The sequence below is a fragment of the Anomaloglossus baeobatrachus genome, chromosome 3 (assembly GCF_048569485.1).
Source record: "Anomaloglossus baeobatrachus isolate aAnoBae1 chromosome 3, aAnoBae1.hap1, whole genome shotgun sequence".
Lineage (NCBI taxonomy): Eukaryota > Metazoa > Chordata > Amphibia > Anura > Aromobatidae > Anomaloglossus > Anomaloglossus baeobatrachus.
Genome location: NC_134355.1, coordinates 95,197,804 through 95,219,170, shown reverse-complemented (window position 1 = coordinate 95,219,170; position 21,367 = coordinate 95,197,804). Strand labels below are relative to the sequence as shown.

At 50.3% G+C, this 21,367-nt stretch overlaps 1 protein-coding gene across 1 annotated transcript in view; it reads left to right on the top strand.

The window, feature by feature from the left end:
- The window catches only part of MCM8 (minichromosome maintenance 8 homologous recombination repair factor), a 183,726-nt gene that overhangs the window by 152,631 nt on the left and 9,728 nt on the right, over positions 1–21,367 (top strand). Inside the window, 2 exon segments of the mRNA XM_075339312.1 lie at positions 2,518–2,594; positions 12,629–12,818. Of these exon segments, the coding sequence (XP_075195427.1) occupies positions 2,518–2,594; positions 12,629–12,818 (267 nt within the window).

The window sequence follows — 21,367 nt, the reverse complement described above, 5'->3', positions numbered from 1 at the left end:
GTTGCCTACATCAATCACCAGGGCGGGACTCGCAGCCGCCTGGCAATGTTGGAGGTTCAACGCATCCTTCAGTGGACGGAGGACTCCAAGTCCACCATATCCGCAGTCCACATCCCAGGCGTAGAAAACTGGGAGGCAGATTATCTCAGCCGTCAAACCGTAGACAACGGCGAGTGGGCCCTGCATCCGGCAGTATTCCGGTCAATCTGCCGCAAGTGGGGCACTCCGGAAGTGGACCTAATGACATCCCGGCACAACAACAAGGTTCCGGTTTACGTGGCTCGCTCCCACGATCCTCAGGCCTTGGCAGCGGACGCGCTGGTTCAGGATTGGTCCCAGTTCCGTCTGGCTTACGTGTTTCCCCCTCTAGCTCTCTTGCCCAGGGTCCTGCGCAAGATCGGGATGGAGGGCCGTCGGGTCATAATCATTGCTCCAGACTGGCCCAGGCGAGCTTGGTACCCAGACCTGCTCCGTCTGTCCGTAGAGGTGCCGTGGCATCTCCCGGACCGACCAGACCTTCTCTCTCAAGGTCCGTTTTTCCGCCAGAATTCTGCGGCTCTCAGATTGACGGCGTGGCTCTTGAGTCCTGGATCCTGACAGCTTCCGGCATTCCTTCTGAAGTCATCTCCACTATGACTCAGGCTCGGAAGTCTTCCTCGGCCAAGATTTACCACAGGACTTGGAGGATTTTCCTGTCCTGGTGTCGCTCTTCCGGCCATGCCCCTTGGCCTTTTTCCTTGCTGACCATCCTGTCTTTTCTACAGTCAGGTCTGCAGCTAGGACTATCCCTCAATTCCCTCAAGGGACAGGTCTCGGCGCTGTCAGTGTTGTTCCAGCGGCGTATCGCCCGACTGGCCCAGGTGCGCACCTTCATGCAGGGCGCATCTCACATCATTCCCCCATACCGGCGGCCTTTGGATCCCTGGGACCTTAATCTGGTCCTCACGGCCTTACAGAAACCCCCCTTTGAGCCTCTTAGGGAAGTTTCTTTGTTTCGACTTTCACAGAAAGTGGTCTTTCTAGTGGCCATAACTTCTCTCAGGAGAGTCTCTGATTTGGCTGCGCTCTCTTCGGAGTCACCCTTTTTGGTTTTTCACCAAAACAAGGTGGTTCTCCGTCCGACTCCGGACTTTCTCCCTAAGGTGGTGTCTCCTTTCCACCTTAACCAGGACATTTCATTGCCTTCCCTTTGTCCGGCTCCTGTGCATCGCTTTGAGAAAGCGTTGCATACTCTGGATCTGGTGCGGGCGCTCCGGATCTATGTGTCACGCACCGCTGCTCTTAGGCGGTGCACCTCTCTTTTTGTGCTAACCACAGGTCAGCGCAAGGGTCTCTCGGCTTCTAAACCGACCCTAGCTCGTTGGATTAGGTCGGCCATATCCGATGCCTACCAATGTACTCAGGTGCCTCCCCCGCCGGGGATTAAGGCGCACTCGACCAGAGCTGTCGGTGCCTCTTGGGCTTTCAGGCACCAGGCTACGGCTCAGCAGGTCTGTCAGGCTGCCGCTTGGTCTAGTCTGCACACCTTTTCGAAGCACTACCAAGTGCATGCTCATGCTTCGGCAGATGCGAGCTTGGGCAGACGCATCCTTCAGGCGGCTGTCGCCCATTTGTGAAGTTAGGTTTTGCCTACTTCTCAGTTTTCTGTTTATTCCCACCCATGGACTGCTTTGAGACGTCCCATGGTCTGGGTCTCCCATAGGAACGATGAAGAAAAAGAGAATTTTGTTTACTTACCGTAAATTCTTTTTCTTATAGTTCCGACATGGGAGACCCAGCACCCTCCCTGTTGCCTGTTGGCAGTTCTTGTTCCGTGTGTTTTCACCGGCTGTTGTTGTAGACAGAGGTTCCGGTTATTCCGGGTTTTACTCTATATCTACTTATGGGTGGATGTCCTCCTTCAGCTTTTGCACTAAACTGGTTAGATTTGTCATCCAGGGGGTGTATATGCTCGGAGGGAGGAGCTACACTTTTAGTGTAGTACTTTGTGTGTCCTCCGGAGGCAGAAGCTATACACCCATGGTCTGGGTCTCCCAATACGGAACTATAAGAAAAAGAATTTACGGTAAGTAAACAAAATTCTCTTTTTTGCCGCTTGCGGCATGCTACTGAGCATGTGCAGTGGCAAAAACCGCATGCGGCGGCCGGATGCGGCTTTTGCCGCATCGCGCCGCCATAGGCATGCATTGAAAAATGCGCCGCATCGGCTGAATGCGGCGCGCTGCGTTTTTTTTTTTGCCGCACGAAAAAACGTGCCAGGCAATGTTCCATCCGGCCGCCGCATCGGCTAAATCTGCCGCATGCGGCAAAAACCGGATGGAACGCAAGACCTTGCGGCACAATGCGGCACTAATTAAAGTCTATGCAGAAAAAACGCAACCGACAGCATAAAAAAATGGTTGTGATTTTCCTGCAAAGTGCCGGATTGTGCCGCATTGCAAACCGGATGTGTGAAAGCAGCCTAAGCTACCATAGAATAATTTATTTGGAAAGATAACAGTCTTGTCTTATACCCAGGCCCGTGCAAGACTAGAACTGAGGGAAGAGGCCACCAGAGAAGACGCTGAAGATGTTGTACAAATAATGAAATACAGGTAACCAGTTTTTAAATTCCAAATTTTTCATGATTGACACATTTTATAAAATTAATTAATGATAGTCCATTTTCTTACAGAGACGCCACAATCCTTGTTGCCAAAAGATTATTTAAAATAGAATTTCATTCCCATAAATACAAACAAACACTTTTCTTTATCGTTCCTTTAGAAGACCCAGACCATGGGTGTTTAGCTTCTGCCTCCGGAGGACACACAAAGTACTACACTTAAAAGTGTAGCTCCTCCGTCTGAGCTTATACACCCCCTGACGAGCAGACTCAGCCAGTTTATCGCTTTGTGTTCAGGAGGCATACATCCACACATGCATTCTCATATGATTATTCCTTTTTTTAACGAGATTGAAGAGTGGGGTCCACGTCTGGACCCCTGGCATGTCCCTTCTCACCCCACTGTGTCGGCGGTGTTGTAAGGTTGATTCCTAGGCTGGAGCCTTACATGCCGTGCTCCTTCACCATCCCTCATGGGCTCTGGCTTGAAGTGGGAGCCAGCACGGTCTCCATTCTTGGCAGGAGACCGGTCTCCATCCGCAGCCCTTCAGGACCCTGCTGGACCGGAGCACTCATCCCCAGGGACTTGGAACCCTGCGTCTCAGCAAGACGTTTATATATTGGGGGTCCCTGTACTTTATTGTTGTGGGAGAGTGTGCTGATTTGTTTTCTGACATTTCCGGCGGGTTCTCTGGCTGTCGCCTGAGAACCGCGCCGATGGTGCCTGCGCGCCGGCCGCGCCGCTCAAATTTAGGCCCCGGCTTCGCCGGAGGCCTAGTTTCGGTTTCACTGCCCTCGCATGTCACTCATGCAGAGGGACAGGCTTGGCTCCGCCCGGCGGCCGTTCTGCACAGGGGAGGGATGCTCCCCTGTAGGTCTCTTTGGCCCTCCAGATCCCGCTCCTCAAGCAAGCACCGCCCCCTCTCTTCGCTCCGGCGGCCATTTTCTCAGCGTTCTCTCTGCGTTCAGTCATTGCAGCGCTGGTCTGCAGCATCTCTGAGGTACGACTGATTATTAAGGGGCATTATCTGGACCCCAGTGATTGAATCAGACGGCATCCAAATAAATTTGGTGAGACCAATTCACTTTTCTAATGTGGAGTGAGGTAAGACTTATCCAATTATTGGTGGACGCTAATGCTAATTGGCACCTATAACTATGGTTACTGAAGTCCGATTACATTAGGGGTGAAGGTCCAAGCATTTTCTTTGGCTTACATAGATCCTTTGAAGAGACAGGAGGGCCATATTCTTTTATGTCAACTGTTTGTTATTTGTGATCAATTATCACATTTTAGTGGAATTATTAAAAGTTAAATTTTTTTCCGGAGTAAGTGAAAAATTTGCTACTTATCATTTGATAAATTGTATCTATACCCAGTGGCTATTTATTTGATTTGATTGCGTCCATTAATTCTGTACTGGATCTCAATCCGCCAGTATCAGAGGAGCAACCCTCTCTGGCAGAAAAGCACCAGTTTTCCTCGCCTAAGAGAGTAAAGAGTGTGTTCTTTAACCACTCCAGTTTTCAGGCCGCTGTGACCAAGCCCAGGGCCTGTCCTGACAAACGCTTCCCAAAGCGTGGTTCTGATGACCGCTTTCCCTTTCCACCTGAGGTGGTCAAGGAGTGGGCTCATTCCCCAAAGGTAGACCCCCCGGTGTCTAGACTCTCAGCCCGGACCGTTGTGTCGGTGGCTGATGGCACCTCCCTTAAGGATTCCACTGACCGCCAGATTGACCTTCTGGCCAAATCCGTATATGAAGCGGCGGGGGCCTCGTTCTTCCCGACTTTTGCAGCAGTGTGGGCTCTCAAAGCCATCTCTGCTTCTCTAGAGGGGATGCATTCCCTCGCCAGGGAATCTATGCCCGAAATGGTTACCTTAACTTCCCAAGCTTCAGCTTTTTCATCCTATGCCATGTCTGCCATGCTGGAGGCTTCTCACCGCACTGCGGTGGCTTCGGCTAATTCCCTCGCTATCCGCAGGATCTTGTGGCTTCGAGAGTGGAAGGCAGATGCTTCTTCAAAGAAGTACCTTGCTGGGCTCCCTTTTGCTGGGTCCCGGCTGTTCGGTGAACAGCTGGATGAAATTATTAAGGAAGCTACTGGCGGGAAGAGTACTTCTATGCCACAAACCAAAACCAGGAAACCTGTCCAGGGCAGGAATCAGTCGAGGTTTCGTTCCTTTCGTTCCTCCAACTGGTCGTCCTCTAAGCCCTCGGCCTTGTCCACTAACCAAGGACCAGAAATCCAACTGGCGCCCAAAAGCGCGTCCACAGAAGACCGCAGGAGGTGCTGCCGCCAAGGCAGCCTCCTCGTGACTATCTGTCCGCGTCAGCAACGTCCATAGTCGGTGGCAGGCTCTCCCACTTTGGCGACGCGTGGTTTCAACACGTCTCCGATCAGTGGGTGAGTGATATCCTCTCCCACGGCTACAGGATAGAATTCTCTTCCAGCCCGCCAAACAGATTTTTTCTCTCAACTCCCCCCTGCTCCAAGGCCGCCGCCTCCTCACAGGCCGTGGCATCCTTGCAGGCCAACGGAGTAATTGTACCGGTTCCCGCCCAGGAACGGTTCAGAGGTTTCTACTCAAATCTCTTCCTAGTCCCCAAAAAGGACGGTTCCTTCCGGCCCATCCTGGATCTCAAGCTTCTCAACAAGCATGTTCAGGTGCGGCATTTTCGCATGGAGTCTCTGCGATCAGTCATTGCCTCAATGACCCAAGGGGATTTCCTGGCATCCATCGACATCAGAGATGCCTATCTGCATGTGCCAATTGCAGTTTCACACCAGCATTGGCTACGTTTTGCAATCGGAGAGGAACATTTCCAATTCGTGGCTCTCCCCTTCGGGTTGGCCACAGCTCCTCGGGTATTCACCAAGGTCATGGCAGCAGTGATTGCGGTCCTGCACCTACAGGGGTTGGCAGTGATCCCTTACCTGGACGACCTTCTAGTCAAGGCTTCATCCAGCGTGGACTGTCAGCGGAGTGTCTCGCTCACTCTCGCCACTCTAGCCCAATTCGGGTGGCTTGTCAATCTTCCCAAATACACTCTGACTCCGACCCAGAGTCTCACGTACCTAGGGATGCAGTTCGAGACTTTGCTGGCACTTGTGAAGTTGCCCTTAGTCAAACAGCAGTCCCTCCAACTGGCGGTGCGCTCTCTGCTGAGGCCCCGCCGTTATTCCCTCAGGCGCCTGATGCAGATGCTGGGTCAAATGGTGGCGTCAATGGAGGCTGTTCCCTTTGCCCAGTTCCATCTGCGTCCTCTGCAGCTGGACATTCTCCGCTATTGGGACAAGCGGCCTTCCTCCTTGCACAGGTTAGTGGCTCTGTCGCCACAGACCAGGAGCTCTCTTCAGTGGTGGCTTCGGCCCCTCTCTCTGTCCCAGGGGCGCTCCTTCCGGGCCCCGTCCTGGGTGATCCTCACCACGGATGCCAGTCTATCCGGCTGGGGAGCGGTATGTCTCCACCACCGAGCGCAGGGCACTTGGACTCCGTCCGAGTCAGCCCTTTCGATCAATGTGCTGGAAACCAGAGCCGTGCTTCTGGCTCTCCTAGCTTTTCACCATCTGCTGGCGGGCAGGCACATCCGAGTCCAGTCAGACAACGCGACAGCGGTTGCCTACGTCAATCACCAAGGCGGGACATGCAGCCGCCTGGCAATGTTGGAGGTACAAAGCATCCTTCAATGGGCAGAGGACTCCAAGTCCACCATATCCGCAGTCCACATCCCAGGCGTGGAAAACTGGGAGGCAGATTATCTCAGCCGTCAAACCGTGGACAGTGGCGAGTGGTCCCTGCACCCGGCAGTTTTTCAGTCAATCTGCCGCAAATGGGGCACTCCGGACGTGGACCTAATGGCATCCCGTCACAACAACAAAGTTCCCGTTTACGTGGCTCGCTCCCACGACCCTCAGGCATTCGCCGCGGACGCTCTGGTTCAAGACTGGTCCCAGTTTCGTCTGTCCTACATGTTTCCCCCTCTAGCTCTCTTGCCCAGAGTCCTGCGCAAGATCAGAATGGAGGGCCGTCGAGTCATCCTCATTGCTCCGGACTGGCCCAGGCGAGCTTGGTACCCAGACCTGCTCCATCTGTCCGTAGAGGTGCCGTGGCATCTCCCGGACCGTCCAGACCTTCTCTCACAAGGTCCGTTTTTCCGCCTGAATTCTGCGGCTCTCAAATTGACGGCGTGGCTCTTGAGTCCTGGATCTTGACGGCTTCTGGTATTCCTCCTGAAGTCATCTCCACTATGACTCGGGCCCGTAAGTCTTCCTCCGCCAAGATCTATCACAGGACTTGGAAAATTTTCCTGTCCTGGTGTCGCTCTTCCGGCCATCCTTTTTGGCCATTCTCCTTGCCGACCCTTCTGTCCTTTCTACAGTTCGGTCTGCAGCTGGGACTGTCCCTCAACTCTCTCAAGGGACAAGTCTCAGCTCTGTCAGTGCTGTTCCAGCGGCGTCTCGCCCGGCTGGCTCAGGTCCGCACCTTCATGCAGGGCGCGTCTCACATCATTCCGCCTTACCGGCGGCCCTTGGATCCCTGGGACCTCAATTTGGTTCTCACGGTTTTTCAGAAACTCCCCTTTGAGCCTCTTAGGGAGGTTTCTTTGTTTCGTCTTTCACAGAAAGTGGTCTTTCTGGTGGCCATAACTTCCCTCAGGAGAGTATCCGATTTGGCTGCGCTCTCTTCGGAGTCACCTTTTTTGGTTTTTCATCAAGACAAGGTGGTTCTCCGTCCGACTCCGGACTTTCTTCCTAAGGTGGTCTCTCCTTTCCACCTTAACCAGGACATTACCCTACCTTCCTTTTGTCCGGCTCCTGTTCATCGCTTTGAAAAAGCGCTGCATACTCTGGATCTGGTGCGTTCTCTCCGGATCTATCTGTCTCGCACCGCTGCTCTTAGGCGGTGCGCTTCTCTTTTTGTGTTAACCACAGGTCGGCGCAAGGGCCTCTCTGCTTCTAAGCCGACCTTAGCCCGTTGGATTAGGTCGACCATTTCGGACGCCTACCAGTGTTCTCAGGTGCCTCCCCCGCCGGGGATCAAGGCACACTCGACCAGAGCTGTCGGTGCCTCTTGGGCTTTCAGGCACCAGGCTACGGCTCAACAAGTCTGTCAGGCTGCCACTTGGACTAGCCTGCATACCTTTTCAAAGCACTACCAAGTGCATGCTCATGCTTCGGCAGATGCGAGCTTGGGCAGACGCATCCTTCAAGCGGCTGTCGCCCATTTGTGAAGTTAGGTTCTGCCTACTTCTTAGTTTTTCTGTTTGTTTCCCACCCAGGGACAGCTTTGAGATGTCCCATGGTCTGGGTCTCCCAAAGGAACGATAAAGAAAAAGAGAATTTTGTTTACTTACCGTAAATTCTTTTTCTTATAGTTCCGTATTGGGAGACCCAGCTCCCTCCCTGTTGCCTGTTGGCAATTTCTTGTTCCGCGTGTTATCACTGGCTGTTGTCGTGGACAGAGTCTCCGGTTGTTCCGGTTCTTGCTCTGTTTTTACTTGTGGGTGGCTATTCTCCTTCAGCTTTTGCACTAAACTGGCTAGATCTGGTTCTCCAGGGGGTGTATAAGCTCAGAGGGAGGAGCTACACTTTTAAGTGTAGTACTTTGTGTGTCCTCTGGAGGCAGAAGCTATACACCCAATGTCTGGGTCTCCCAATACGGAACTAAAAGAAAAAGAATTTACGGTAAGTAAACAAAATTCTCTTTTTTACCTTTCTTTATAAAATGTTGATCAGACTGGTTGGAAAAGTAGACATGTCAGGATCTGACCTCTGGGTCCCCACCTTTGCCAATAATGAAGGCCCTTAGGTCTCATTTAAATGTCCATGTTTAACCACATCAATGTTTTAGATCCGACTTTCCTCCGTGTGTCAGCTTTTTTTCATCAGTATTTTTCAAGTATGGATAAATATATAAATGACGTTTTTCCTATTCATTGCAATGTTAGTAATGGACAGCACAGAAATTGTACACTGATGTCATCTGTGTGCTGTCATTATCACCGACCCATGGACTTGTATTAGTACTTTTCATCTGTGTTACCGATAAAAAACTGGACGTGTCTCTGAGTTTTGCACGAACACACGGTAACCAAACAACCCCAAAACCACAGAAATGTAAACAGCCCTACAGATTACAATGGATAGGTGTTTTATTCATGAAAATCACGGATAATACAAGTACGTGAAACACTGACGTCTGAAGGAGGCCTTATGCGGGCGTCACACGAGACGATCTATCGTGTGATATGTCGTCGGGATCATGGTTTTCGTGACGCACATCCGTCATCGATTACGATGTCGTCCCATGTGACACCTACGAGCGACGTAAAACGTTCGCAAATCGCGTATCGTTGACACGTCGCTCATTTTTAAAAAGTTCTTTATTTTTCTTTGCGCCGGTTGTTCATTGTACCCAGGGCAGCACACATCGCTCCGTGTGACACCCCGGGAACGATGAACACAGCTTACCTGCGTCCCGCGTCTCCCACCGGCTATGCGGAAGGAAGGAGGTGGGCGGGATGTTTACATCCCGCTCATCTCCGCCCCTGCGCTTCTATTGGCCGGCCGCTGTGTGACGTCGCTGTGACGCCGAACGTCCCACCCCCTTCAGGAAGTGGATGTTCGCCGCCCACAGCGACATCGCTCAGCAGGTAAGTACGTGTGATGGCGGTTCAACGACTTTGTGCGCCACGGGCAACTAATTGCCCATGACGCACAAACGATGGCAGCGGGTTGATCACTTGTGCGATCGCACGATAGATCGTATCGTGTGACGCCCGCATTAGTCTTCAATTGTGCCATTACACTTCATAGACTTCAATGAGGACATCACAAATAGAAGACTGCCCTGAATGTGACATAGTAACAAAAAGGAGACAATTGCACTCTGTATTGCTAAGATATGTGGAACAATGAATATGGGAATATAGACGTGCTTTACTGCTATGAAGAAACATGGAAAAATTGAGATACTTGGCACACAAAAATGGCCAGATTCATGTGCTCTTCAGCCTCAGGCAAATTCTCCATTTGCAGGCTCCTATCCGCCAATTAATTGTATTTTTTTTTAACCCAAAGTGAGGCAATAGTTTGATAGGGACCCAACAAAAAAGACGTAGCCTTGCCGTTGGCTGTTGGGTTCACATAAACCTGGCCAATTTTGTGTGCTATGTATCTCAATTTTTACATGTTTTTCATAACAGTAATGCACGTCTATATTCCCATATTTATTGTTCCACTTATCTTAGCAATACAGAGTGCAACTGTCTCCTTTTTGTTAGGCAAGGTTCACATTTCCGTCAATTTGTATCAGTCACAATCCGCGGCTCTGGTAAACAACGGAATCCGTTTAGCGGATTCCGTTGTTCCCATATACTTGTATGAGCGGCGGATTGTGACTGATGACGCTGCATTGCATCCTTCGCCCGACTAATCAGTCGTGGAACAAGGCAGGAACGCAGCATGTATCCTTTTGATTCCACTGCGCATGCTCTCTCTCGGCGGCCGAACGATCAGCTGATCGCCCGGCTAATGAGAGCGATCAGCTGATCACCCGGCGGCCGGCTAATGAGAGCGATCAGCTGATAACCCGGCGGCCGGCTAATGAGAGCGATCAGCTGATCACCCGGCGGCCGGCTAATGAGAGCGATCAGCTGATAACCCGGAGGACGGCTAATGAGAGCGATCAGCTGATCACCCGGCGGCCGGCTAATGAGAGCGATCAGCTGATCACCCGGCGGCCGGCTAATGAGAGCGATCAGCTGATAACCCGGCGGCCGGCTAATGAGAGCGATCAGCTGATCACCTGGCGGCCGGCTAATGAGAGCGATCAGCTGATCACCCGGCGGCCGGCTAATGAGAGCGATCAGCTGATAACCCGGCGGCCCGCTAATGAGAGCGATCAGCTGATCACCCAGCGGCCAGCTAATGAGAGCAATCAGCTGATCACCCGGCTAATGAGAGCGATCAGCTGATCACCCGGCGGCCGGCTAATGAGAGCGATCAGCTGATCACCCAGCGGCCGGCTAATGAGAGCGATCAGCTGATCACCCAGCGGCCGGCTAATGAGAGCGATCAGCTGATCACCCGGCGGACGGCTAATGAGAGCGATCAGCTGATCACCCGGCGGCCGGCTAATGAGAGCGATCAGCTGATAACCCGGCGGCCGGCTAATGAGAGCGATCAGCTGATCACCTGGCGGCCGGCTAATGAGAGCGATCAGCTGATCACCCGGCGGCCGGCTAATGAGAGCGATCAGCTGATAACCCGGCGGCCCGCTAATGAGAGCGATCAGCTGATCACCCAGCGGCCAGCTAATGAGAGCAATCAGCTGATCACCCGGCTAATGAGAGCGATCAGCTGATCACCCGGCGGCCGGCTAATGAGAGCGATCAGCTGATCACCCAGCGGCCGGCTAATGAGAGCGATCAGCTGATCACCCAGCGGCCGGCTAATGAGAGCGATCAGCTGATCACCCGGCGGACGGCTAATGAGAGCGATCAGCTGATCGCTCTCATTAGCCGGCCGCCGGGAGATCATCTGTTCACTCTCACAAGCCGGCGACTGGCAATTGTGAACGATCAGCTGATTATTCCCTCTCTCACGTTTTACAACGGAGTCCGACAATGAATTCTTATTCTTGTCATCCGTTGTACAACGCATCAGTCACAAGCGTCAAGCAACGCATGTGACTGATGCAAAACAACGGAAATGTGAACCTAGCCTTACTGTTTCATGTTCAGATTGCACCTGTTCACATTAGAAAGCTAGGATGTGCCATCAGTCTTTTTCTTAGACTGAATGAGAGTCTGACAAAGAAAAACATTGAGCTCGGCTGTTCTTTTGTTCTTGGAAGTTACTGGTTCCTGAGCAGAGATCTAGCTGCTCTACTTTAGCTTTGTGTTCACTTTTTTTTATGCCTGCATGGTGTTGCTCAGGCCACATGCTGTACAAGGAGTTACAGAGTGGCCCCATATTAGTAAATGAGTCCAGGTGCAGTTACTAGAACAGCTGAGCGGCTCGGAGCGCTGGCTTTCCACAACTTAGAAGACTCAACAGTGCAGAATCTTTTTCATTCTCCAGCCCATGGAGGGTCCCAAGATGAGGCATGTCATGGCAATATGCAGTTTATAAGATGGGAAAACTCCATTAAAGTGCTTGAACTGTTCCTACAGCTCTTCTTATGAGACAATTATACATAGAATCTACATACATGAAGGTTTACACCTTTGCTTTTCCACTTTTATGTCCAGAAGGAAAACTGCACATAATCACACAGGACAGAGATAGATGGGCTGTGTATACAAGTGCTGCTATATATAAGTGTGTGGAGTTACGGGTACGTTTCATGCAGTTTAGGTATGTAGGGGCGGGTTGTTTCTCACTGACATTGGCTGGATACCATTAGGATGTGACCTGAATATTCACTAGAACGAAGAGAAAAAGTTCCAGAAAATCACGTTACCACTTAATTTTAATTTCTGTTCCACATTTTTTGGTTGTCTTTATGAATATTTCTTATAGAGTCCTGTCTGGGGAATATGTTAAAGAAAATCTGACAGCGGATACATGCTGCCCGAACCACAAACAGCATGTATCAGACACTGGTGTATGATCTAAGCCAGGTTTGCTTGACTTTGAAACGCTGTGGCGAGCTGTGCTGGAAAGCTTTCCCCTCCTGCTGTCCTGGATTGACAGATCTCTTCCTGTGTGCACATTTAAGGAGAGACCTGTCACTTAAGGACAGCGGGTGAGGAGAAACCTGTCTGACTAGTCCTCAATGGCTTTAAAGGTGGTTTTTCTATCATATCTGGTGGAAACCATACAGCCAGTGTCTGATACATGCTGCCTGTGGTTCGGGCAGTATGTATCAGCTGTCAGGTTCACATTTAAATGATTGGATATGAGGAATATTTATTGTTAATGTATTGTTTGCATCTTTTGATCCATAGATGGAAGCTAGGACTAATCCCATCTTTACTTTCTTTTTTCCTAAACCAATGTTTTTATCCCCTGTAGTCTACTGGGAACGTATTCAGATGAGTTTGGGAAATTGGATTTCAACAGATCTCAGCACGGCTCTGGAATGAGCAATCGATCTCAAGCAAAGAAGTTTGTTTCCGCTCTTAATAGGATTGCAGAAAGAACCTACAATAATCTATTTGATTATCAACAGCTTCGGCAGATTGCACGGGAGCTGCAGATACAGGTAGTGTCACAAATCAGGCTCTCATCCTCCTTCTCCATTTTTGTTGAGCTGTTTTCTGACAAAAGAAAAGGATGTCTAACTATATAACTAGAGGCTGGCCTCTTTGTAGTCTGGGAAAGAGAGTGACAGTGTTCTTCGTAATCCTATTACCATAGAACAGTTAAAGGGAACCAACCAGCAGGAATTTCATATATAAAGTAAAGCCAGTGCTATACAGGCACTAGGATGCTGAATGTAAGCATTGCTTTTGTTCTGAGATGTTCTAAGATTATATGTTTTATTTCAGAGATATGTGCAAGTAACGTTCCAGTAATGCACTGCTATTTGATTGACAGGAGCAACAGGAAGGGAATATGTGGGTCAGGTCTTTTTAGCTATCTATTCCCACCCCGGTTTGCCTGCCTGGACTTCTTTCCCTGTCACCGTCATAGACGTTAATTCCGGCGCAGGCAGAGAGGGGAGGGAATAGATAGCAAGACTCGATCCACATATTACCTTCCTGTTGCACCTGTCAATCAAATAGCAGTGCATTGCTGGAACTTTACTTGCACATATTTCTTTATCGTTCCTATGGGAGACCCAGACCATGGGTGTTTAGCTTCTGCCTCCGGAGGACACACAAAGTACTACACTTAAAAGTGTAGCTCCTCCCTCTGAGCTTATACACCCCCTGGAGAACCAGATCTAGCCAGTTTATCGCTTTGTGTTCAGGAGGCATACATCCACACATGCATTCTCATCTGATTTGTTTGATTTTTGGAAAGAGTTTGAAGAAAAGCGGGTCCAAGTCTGGACTCCCGGCATGTCCCTTCTCACCCCACTGTGTCGGCGGTGTTGTTAAGGTTGATTTCCAAGGCTGGAGCCTTACATGCCGCACTCCTTCACCATCCCTCCTGGGCTCTGGCTTGAAGTGGGAGCCAGCACGGTCTCCATGCCTGGCAGGAGTCCGGTCTCCATCCACAGCCCCTTGAGGATCCTGTTGGACCGGAGCACTCATCCCCAGGGACCTGGCCCTGCGTCTCGGCAGCTAAGTACCTGAGACGTTTATGTGTTGGGGGTCCCGGTTCTTTATTGTATGGGGAGAGTATGCTGTATATGATTTTTTTGCCTTTTCCGGCGGGTTCTCTAGCTTTTGCCTGAGAACCGCGCCGATGGTGCCTGCTTGTCGGCCTCGCCGCTTAAATTTAGGCCTCGGCTTCGCCGGAGGCCTAGTTTAGTTTTCCTGCCCTCGCATGTCACTCATGCAGAGGGACAGGCTCGGCTCCTCCCGGCGGCCGTTCTACACAGGGGAGGGACACTCCCCACTGCTGGGGCGTCCCTCCTCCCCTGCAGGTCTCTATAGCCCTCCAGTTCCCGCTCTCCTATAGGAACGCCCCCTAGTCCCGCCCCCTCTCCTCGCTCCGGCGGCCATTTCTCACGCAGAGTTCACTCTGCTCTGGGACATTCTGCACTCTGCATCTCTGCTGAGGTGCTGTGCACTGGGGGACCGGGCTTTGGGATCTGAAGGGCACACAACGCCGCGCCCAGCGGTCTGGTAAGCCACAGCCGGTCTCCGGTTGTGGACCTCTGTATATTCTCCCTGGGGTTCATTCTCTGCAAAGCCCCCACTCCAGCAGCATGTCTCACACAAGGAGCAAGGCTCCAAAGCTTTATTCAGTATGCACTGCATGTAAGCTCCTGCTGCCTGAGCCGAGCACTTATCCACACTGTGATGGTTGCTCTAACTTGGCGGTGCCACAGCCTGTAGTCTCACCCCCAGTGGTCTCTCAGGCTGCTGCTGCACCTGTGGCTGAACCCCCAGCCTGGGTAGAGTCCTTTTCTAGGTCCATATCCCAGTCATTTGCAGAGTCCATGGGACTTTTGTCCAGGACTTTGATGAATATGCATCAGCCCTCCTCACAGGGTGCTTCTAAAACTCTTGACAGAGGAGTCCTATCCTCTGACCTCCGTCCATCAGAGCTCACAGAGGATTCATCATCAGGTCCCAGACCCCGTCCTTCTAAGAGAAGGCGCAGGGTTTCCTCCCCCTCCTCATCCCACGGCTCTGTCTCAAGAGCTGACTCTCAAGATGAGGAGGATGCCCTCACGGGTGGCTCGGAGGCTATGTATCCCATCGATTTCTCTGAGGGAGACTCAGATCTTAGTGACTTGATTGCTTCTATTAATTCTGTGCCGGATCTCAATCCGCCAGTCTCAGAGGAGCAACCCTCTTTGGCAGAAAAACATCAGTTTACCTCGCCTAAGAGAGTGAAGAGTGTGTTCTTTAACCACTCCAGTTTTCAGACCGCTGTGACCAAGCCCAGGGCCTGCCCTGACAAACGCTTTCCAAAGCGTGGTTCTGATGATCGGTTTCCATTTCCACCTGAGGTGGTCAAGGAGTGGTCTCACTCCCCAAAGGTAGACCCTCCGGTGTCTCTCAGCCCGGACCGTTGTGTCGGTGGCTGACGGCACCTCACTTAAGGATTCCACTGACCGTCAGATTGACCTTTTGGCCAAATCTGTGTATGAAGCTGCGGGGGCCGCGTTTTCCCCGACTTTTGCAGCAGTGTGGGCTCTCAAAGCCATCTCTGCTTCTCTGGAGGAGATGCATTCCCTCACCAAGGAATCTATGCCTGAGATGGTTACCTTAACCTCTCAGGCTTCAGCTTTTTCATCTTATGCCATGTCTGCAATGCTAGAGGCTGCTCACCGCACTGCGGTGGCTTCAGCTAATTCTCTTGTTATCCGCAGGATTTTGTGGCTTCGAGAGTGGAAGGCAGATTCTTCTTCCAAGAAGTTTCTTGCTGGGCTCCCTTTTGCTGGTTCACGGCTGTTTGGTGAACAGCTGGATGAAATCATTAAGGAAGCTACTGTCGGGAAGAGTACTTTCATGCCACAAACCAAGACCAGGAAACCCGCCCAGGGTAGGAATCAATCGAGGTTTCGTTCCTTTCGTTCCTCCAACTGGTCATCCTCTAAGCCTTCCGCCTCGTCCGCTAACTCAGCTAAGAATCAGAAATCCAACTGGCGCACAAAAGTGCGTCCGCAGAAGTCCGCAGGAGGTTCTGCCACTAAGGCAGCCTCCTCATGACTCTCGGCCCGCTCCAGCCACGTCCTTAGTCGGTGGCAGGCTCTCCCACTTTGGCGACGCTTGGTTAAAGCAAGTGTCCGATCAGTGGGTGAGAGACATCATATCTCACGGCTACAGGATAGAATTCTCTTCCAGCCCGCCAAACAGATTTTTTTCTCTCAACTCCCCCCTGCTCCAAGGCCGCCGCCTTCTCACAGGCCGTGGCATCCTTGCAGGCAAACGGTGTGATTGTACCAGTTCCTGCTCGAGAACGGTTCAGAGGTTTTTACTCAAACCTCTTCCTAGTTCCAAAAAAGGACGGTACCTTCCGGCCCATCCTGGATCTCAAGCTTCTCAACAAGCATGTCCGGGTGCGGCATTTTCGCATGGAGTTTCTGCGATCAGTCATTGCCTCTATGACCCAAGGGGATTTCCTGGCGTCCTTCGACATTAGAGATGCATATCTACATGTGCCAATCGCAGTGTCACACCAGCGTTGGTTACGTTTTGCGATAGGAGAGGATCATTTCCAAGTCGTGGCTCTCCCCTTCGGGTTAGCCACGGCCCCTCGGGTATTCACCAAGGTCATGGCGGCAGTGATTGCGGTCCTGCACCTCCAGGGGTTGGCAGTGCTTCCTTATCTGGACGACCTTCTGGTCAAGGCTCCATCCAGCGCAGACTGTCAGCGGAGTGTCTCGCTCACTCTCGCCACTCTAGCCCAATTCGGGTGGCTTGTCAATCTTCCCAAGTCCACCCTGACTCCGACCCAGAGTCTCACGTACCTAGGGATGCAGTTCGAGACTTTGCCGGCACTTGTGAAGTTGCCCTTAGTCAAACAGCGGTCTCTCCGGCTAGCGGTGCGCTCTCTGCTGTGGCCCCGCCGTTATACCCTCAGGCGCCTGATGCAGGTGCTGGGTCAAATGGTGGCGTCCATGGAGGCGGTTCCCTTTGCCCAGTTCCATCTGCACCCCCTGCAGCTGGACATTCTCCGCTGTTGGGGCAAGCGGCCTTCCTCCTTACACAGGTTAGTGGCTCTGTCGCCATGGACCAGGAGCTCTCTTCAGTGGTGGCTTCGACCCCTCTCCCTGTCCCAAGGGCGCTCCTTTCTGACTCGTCCTGGGTGATTCTCACCACGGATGCCAGCCTATCCGGCTGGGGAGCGGTATATCTCCACCATAGAGCACAGGGCACTTGGACTCCGTCCGAGTCAGCCCTTTCAATCAATGTGCTGGAAACCAGAGCTGTGCTTCTAGCTCTCCTAGCCTTTCACCACCTGTTGGCGGGCAGGCACATTCGAGTCCAGTCAGACAACGCGACAGCGGTTGCCTACATCAATCACCAAGGCGGGACACGCAGCCGCCTTGCAATGTTGGAGGTCCAACGCATTCTTCAATGGGCGGAGGACTCCAAGTCCACCATATCCGCAGTCCACATCCCAGGCGTAGAAAACTGGGAGGCAGATTATCTCAGCCGTCAATCCGTGGACGGTGGCGAGTGGTCCCTGCACCCGGCAGTGTTTCAGTCAATCTGCCGCAAGTGGGGCACTCCGGACGTGGACCTAATGGCATCCCGTCTCAACAAGGTTCCGGTTTACGTGGCTCGCTCCCACGATCCTCAGGCCTTCGCTGCGGATGCTCTGGTTCAGGATTGGTCCCAGTTTCGTCTGTCCTACGTGTTTCCCCCTCTAGCTCTCTTGTCCAGAGTCCTGCGCAAGATCAGAATGGAGGGCCGTCGAGTCATCCTCATTGCACCGGACTGGCCCAGGCGAGCTTGGTATCCGGACTTGCTCCAACTGTCCGTAGAGATGCCGTGGCATCTTCCGGATCGTCCAGACCTACTCTCGCAAGGTCCGTTTTTCCGCCCGAATTCTGCGGCACTCAATTTGACGGCGTGGCTCTTGAGTCCTGGATTTTGACGGCTTCTGGTATTCCTCCTGAAGTCACCTCCACTATGACTCGGGCCCGTAAGTCTTCCTCCGTCAAGATCTATCACAGGACTTGGAAAATGTTCCTGTCCTGGTGTCGCTCTTCCGGCCATCCTCCTTGGCCATTCTCGTTGCCGACCCTTCTGTCTTTTTTACAGTCCGACCAAACCAAAAAAATTATTATAAACAAGGAGTGTATATGAGAGAAAAACCAAAAGAAAAAACTCCTAAAACCAGCAATATTTAATATGGTATTGTATTAAAAATGCTCAAAGAACAGAGCATAATAACTCTTATATCTAAAGAAAGTCTTTAATTAGTCACGTGAGGTGAGTAAGAGGACAAGAGGTGTTCAAACCAGCTGGTGAGGGAAGGGGCTATTGTAATTATAATATTAGTAAGTGAGCCCTAGGTAGCATGGCTCCAAGTATGTCTGGAGATAAATTGATAGCCTATTCACCTAAGGGATGTATCATGGATTGATCTCTCCCTCCCTTATAGCTACCTACCAGCGGAGGTGCACCTTAAGGTATTGGGTACCCCCCGCTCCTCGTCGGCTTACCCTAAGCTGTCCCTTTGACCCGCAAGTCGCATGAACCCACCACCAAGAGATAAAGGTGCACAGTAGTCAATAGGTCAATTGTCAAAAATTGGTCACCAATAAGTTCGTAACCCAAGTACCACTTATCCTTAAAATAAGGAAAGTAAAGGCAATATCAACTAGTCAATAGTATGTCATTGCCTCAAAAAATGGGAATACATATACAGTTTTCTCCAATGCTCAGAGATGCTAAAATAGCCAGTTACCACTGTGCATATGTGTTTAATCTAAAGCACAGTAAGACTAGATAGAGTATAACGATACCAAAATACCAGTGATGTATAGAAATAGCAGCATGTAACACCAGCAGGGACAGTAATCCGCTGGGGTAACTAGTAGAAATCAAAGGTCCCAATAAGGTGATATTGAGATACTAGTGTCCCAGTGATGCAAAGGAATACAACAAATACTCCCAGCAGGGAACTTATCTGCTGAGGTCACTGGTGATAATTCAAAATCCCGACGCGTTTCCCCCCTATAGAAGTTATCCTAGGGGTTCATCAGGGGAAAAGAAGAACCAAATTTTTCATGATATCCATAGGTTATATATCTAGAAAGAAAAAAGATTGGTTTCCCATAAGATCGGACATACAGTGACATCCAGAAAACAAAGTGAATAAAAGACAAAAAACATGCAATCTTAGTCAAGCAATAAATACACAAATACCTAAATTACCTTAGTAAGTATGGCTTTCGTGAAATAGACAGACCGACATCAATGGCCAGGAGTAAAGGGCAAGTCGTCTGAAAAGTATTCCCAGTTACTCCTCCAAGTACAATGACCCAGGAGTACTGAGATGTAAAGCAATACAGCCACCTTAAAAGTGTCTATTTATGTGTAGATACCACTACCACTTAAGGGGTACTTCCTGTCCACGTGGCAGGAAAAACGCCCGCGTGTTCAAACCGGAAGTGACAAAGAGCGTGTAACATCACTTCCGCTCAAACGCGGGGAGATACAAGACGGACTGACGTCAATGATCGCGCGGTAAATGCCGCTATCTCACAAATATGACGCGAACCGCGCGGCCAAAGAGGAAGTGACGTTAAGATTGTCAAGCGTCACTTCCGCTCCTGCGCGGGAGAAAAATCAGCCTAAACGGAAGCGGCAACAGTGTCATGACGCGCCACTTCCGTTGCTATGCAAAATCGGCTTCGGCCAGACCGGAAGTGACGTCGGAGCTTCCAAACGTCACCTCCGCTCCTTTATGGAAAGGTGATGCTGTTATTTACGCGGTAAATACCGCTAGATATATCATAATGTACGGGGAAACAGACATCGCAACGGCAAGCTAATAGTTTGGTCCGCCAAATTGCAAATAGTTCTCAGTGGCTAAGAAGAACCCCAAACCTTGTCAAGGAACAACCAAAATGATAATAGACACTTTGTCATTAAGTATAAATGACAATACCAAGGGAAAGATGTCTTATGCCATAATACAGATAATATTAAAATATTAAGCTAAAGAACGAGGGATAAATAAATAATAACGAAAGCCTGGATAAGGCCAAAATCCCCAAAGGAAATAGAATGGTAAAGAAATAAAGAATGCATGTTTGACTAAATGTGAACAAGGTGAATAAACTTAATGGAGAAAATGCTCCAAAAGCACTAACCAAGACCTGGCTATATAGATAATAAAAACTCTCAGGAATATAGCAAAGGCTGAAGCAACCTGAAAAGACCCAAATTAAGAAACCTATATAAACCAAAAGGATGGTACTTTGGGCACTACGATCTATCGCAAGCCAACAGCGACTAACAGCTTGTTAAGGTGGGAGAGTTACCATCCTGCTGCCTTACGGAGAGGTATCCCTAAAGGGCAATTTCTCCGCCTCAGGAGAAACTGCTCTTCGCTTCAGGACTTCCACATTAAATCTGGGAGCCTGGGGAACAACTTTCGGGATAGAGGTTACCCTGACCCTGTCATTAGATCAGCATATCTGTCTGCTCGGGATCAAAGAAGAACCACACTGTTAGTTACAAGACCTAAACGTGAACAGGAGCAAATCACCAGGTTGATTGGGTCATATGATGATCAAAATACCAAAATTATGCATATTCTTAGAAAACACTGGGGAATATTAACATCAGACCCCGACCTGAGTGATTTTATTACCCCCTATCCTAGTGTCACTTACAGGAGAGGCAAAACTATCAAAGACCATTTGGTACACAGCCTCTTCGTGCCAGAAAAATCACCTGGCACATGGCTCGATAGGAAACCGTGTGGTACCTTCAAATGTGGTTCTTGCAAATTTTGCGCATTTATCGATCAAAGCAAAACATTTACCAACTTAGAATCAGGGAGGGTGTTTTACATCAGGGACTTTGTGAATTGTCGAACGGAGGGTCTAGTGTATAGGGTCACATGTAAATGCCCACTTAGCTACATCGGGAAGACTAGACGTCAATTTCGCGTCCGTATCGGGGAGCATTTGGGCGACATCGCCCATAAACGTGACACACCCATAGCCAGACACGTTAATAACTGTCATCAGGGGGATCCTAACAGCATACGTTTTCAGGGTATTGAGGCCGTTCCAATGCCAATAAGGAGGGGCAATTGGGACAACAAAATCCTTCAGAGGGAAGCTCGATGGACCTTCCTCCTTGATACGGTGCATCCGAAGGGCCTCAATGAGATTTTGAGCTATACTAGCTTTATCTAGGTTCTTTTCTTTTCCTCCTTTTGGTTTATATAGGTTTCTTAATTTGGGTCTTTTCAGGTTGCTTCAGCCTTTGCTATATTCCTGAGAGTTTTTATTATCTATATAGCCAGGTCTTGGTTAGTGCTTTTGGAGCATTTTCTCCATTAAGTTTATTCACCTTGTTCACATTTAGTCAAACATGCATTCTTTATTTCTTTACCATTCTATTTCCTTTGGGGATTTTGGCCTTATCCAGGCTTTCGTTATTATTTATTTATCCCTCGTTCTTTAGCTTAATATTTTAATATTATCTGTATTATGGC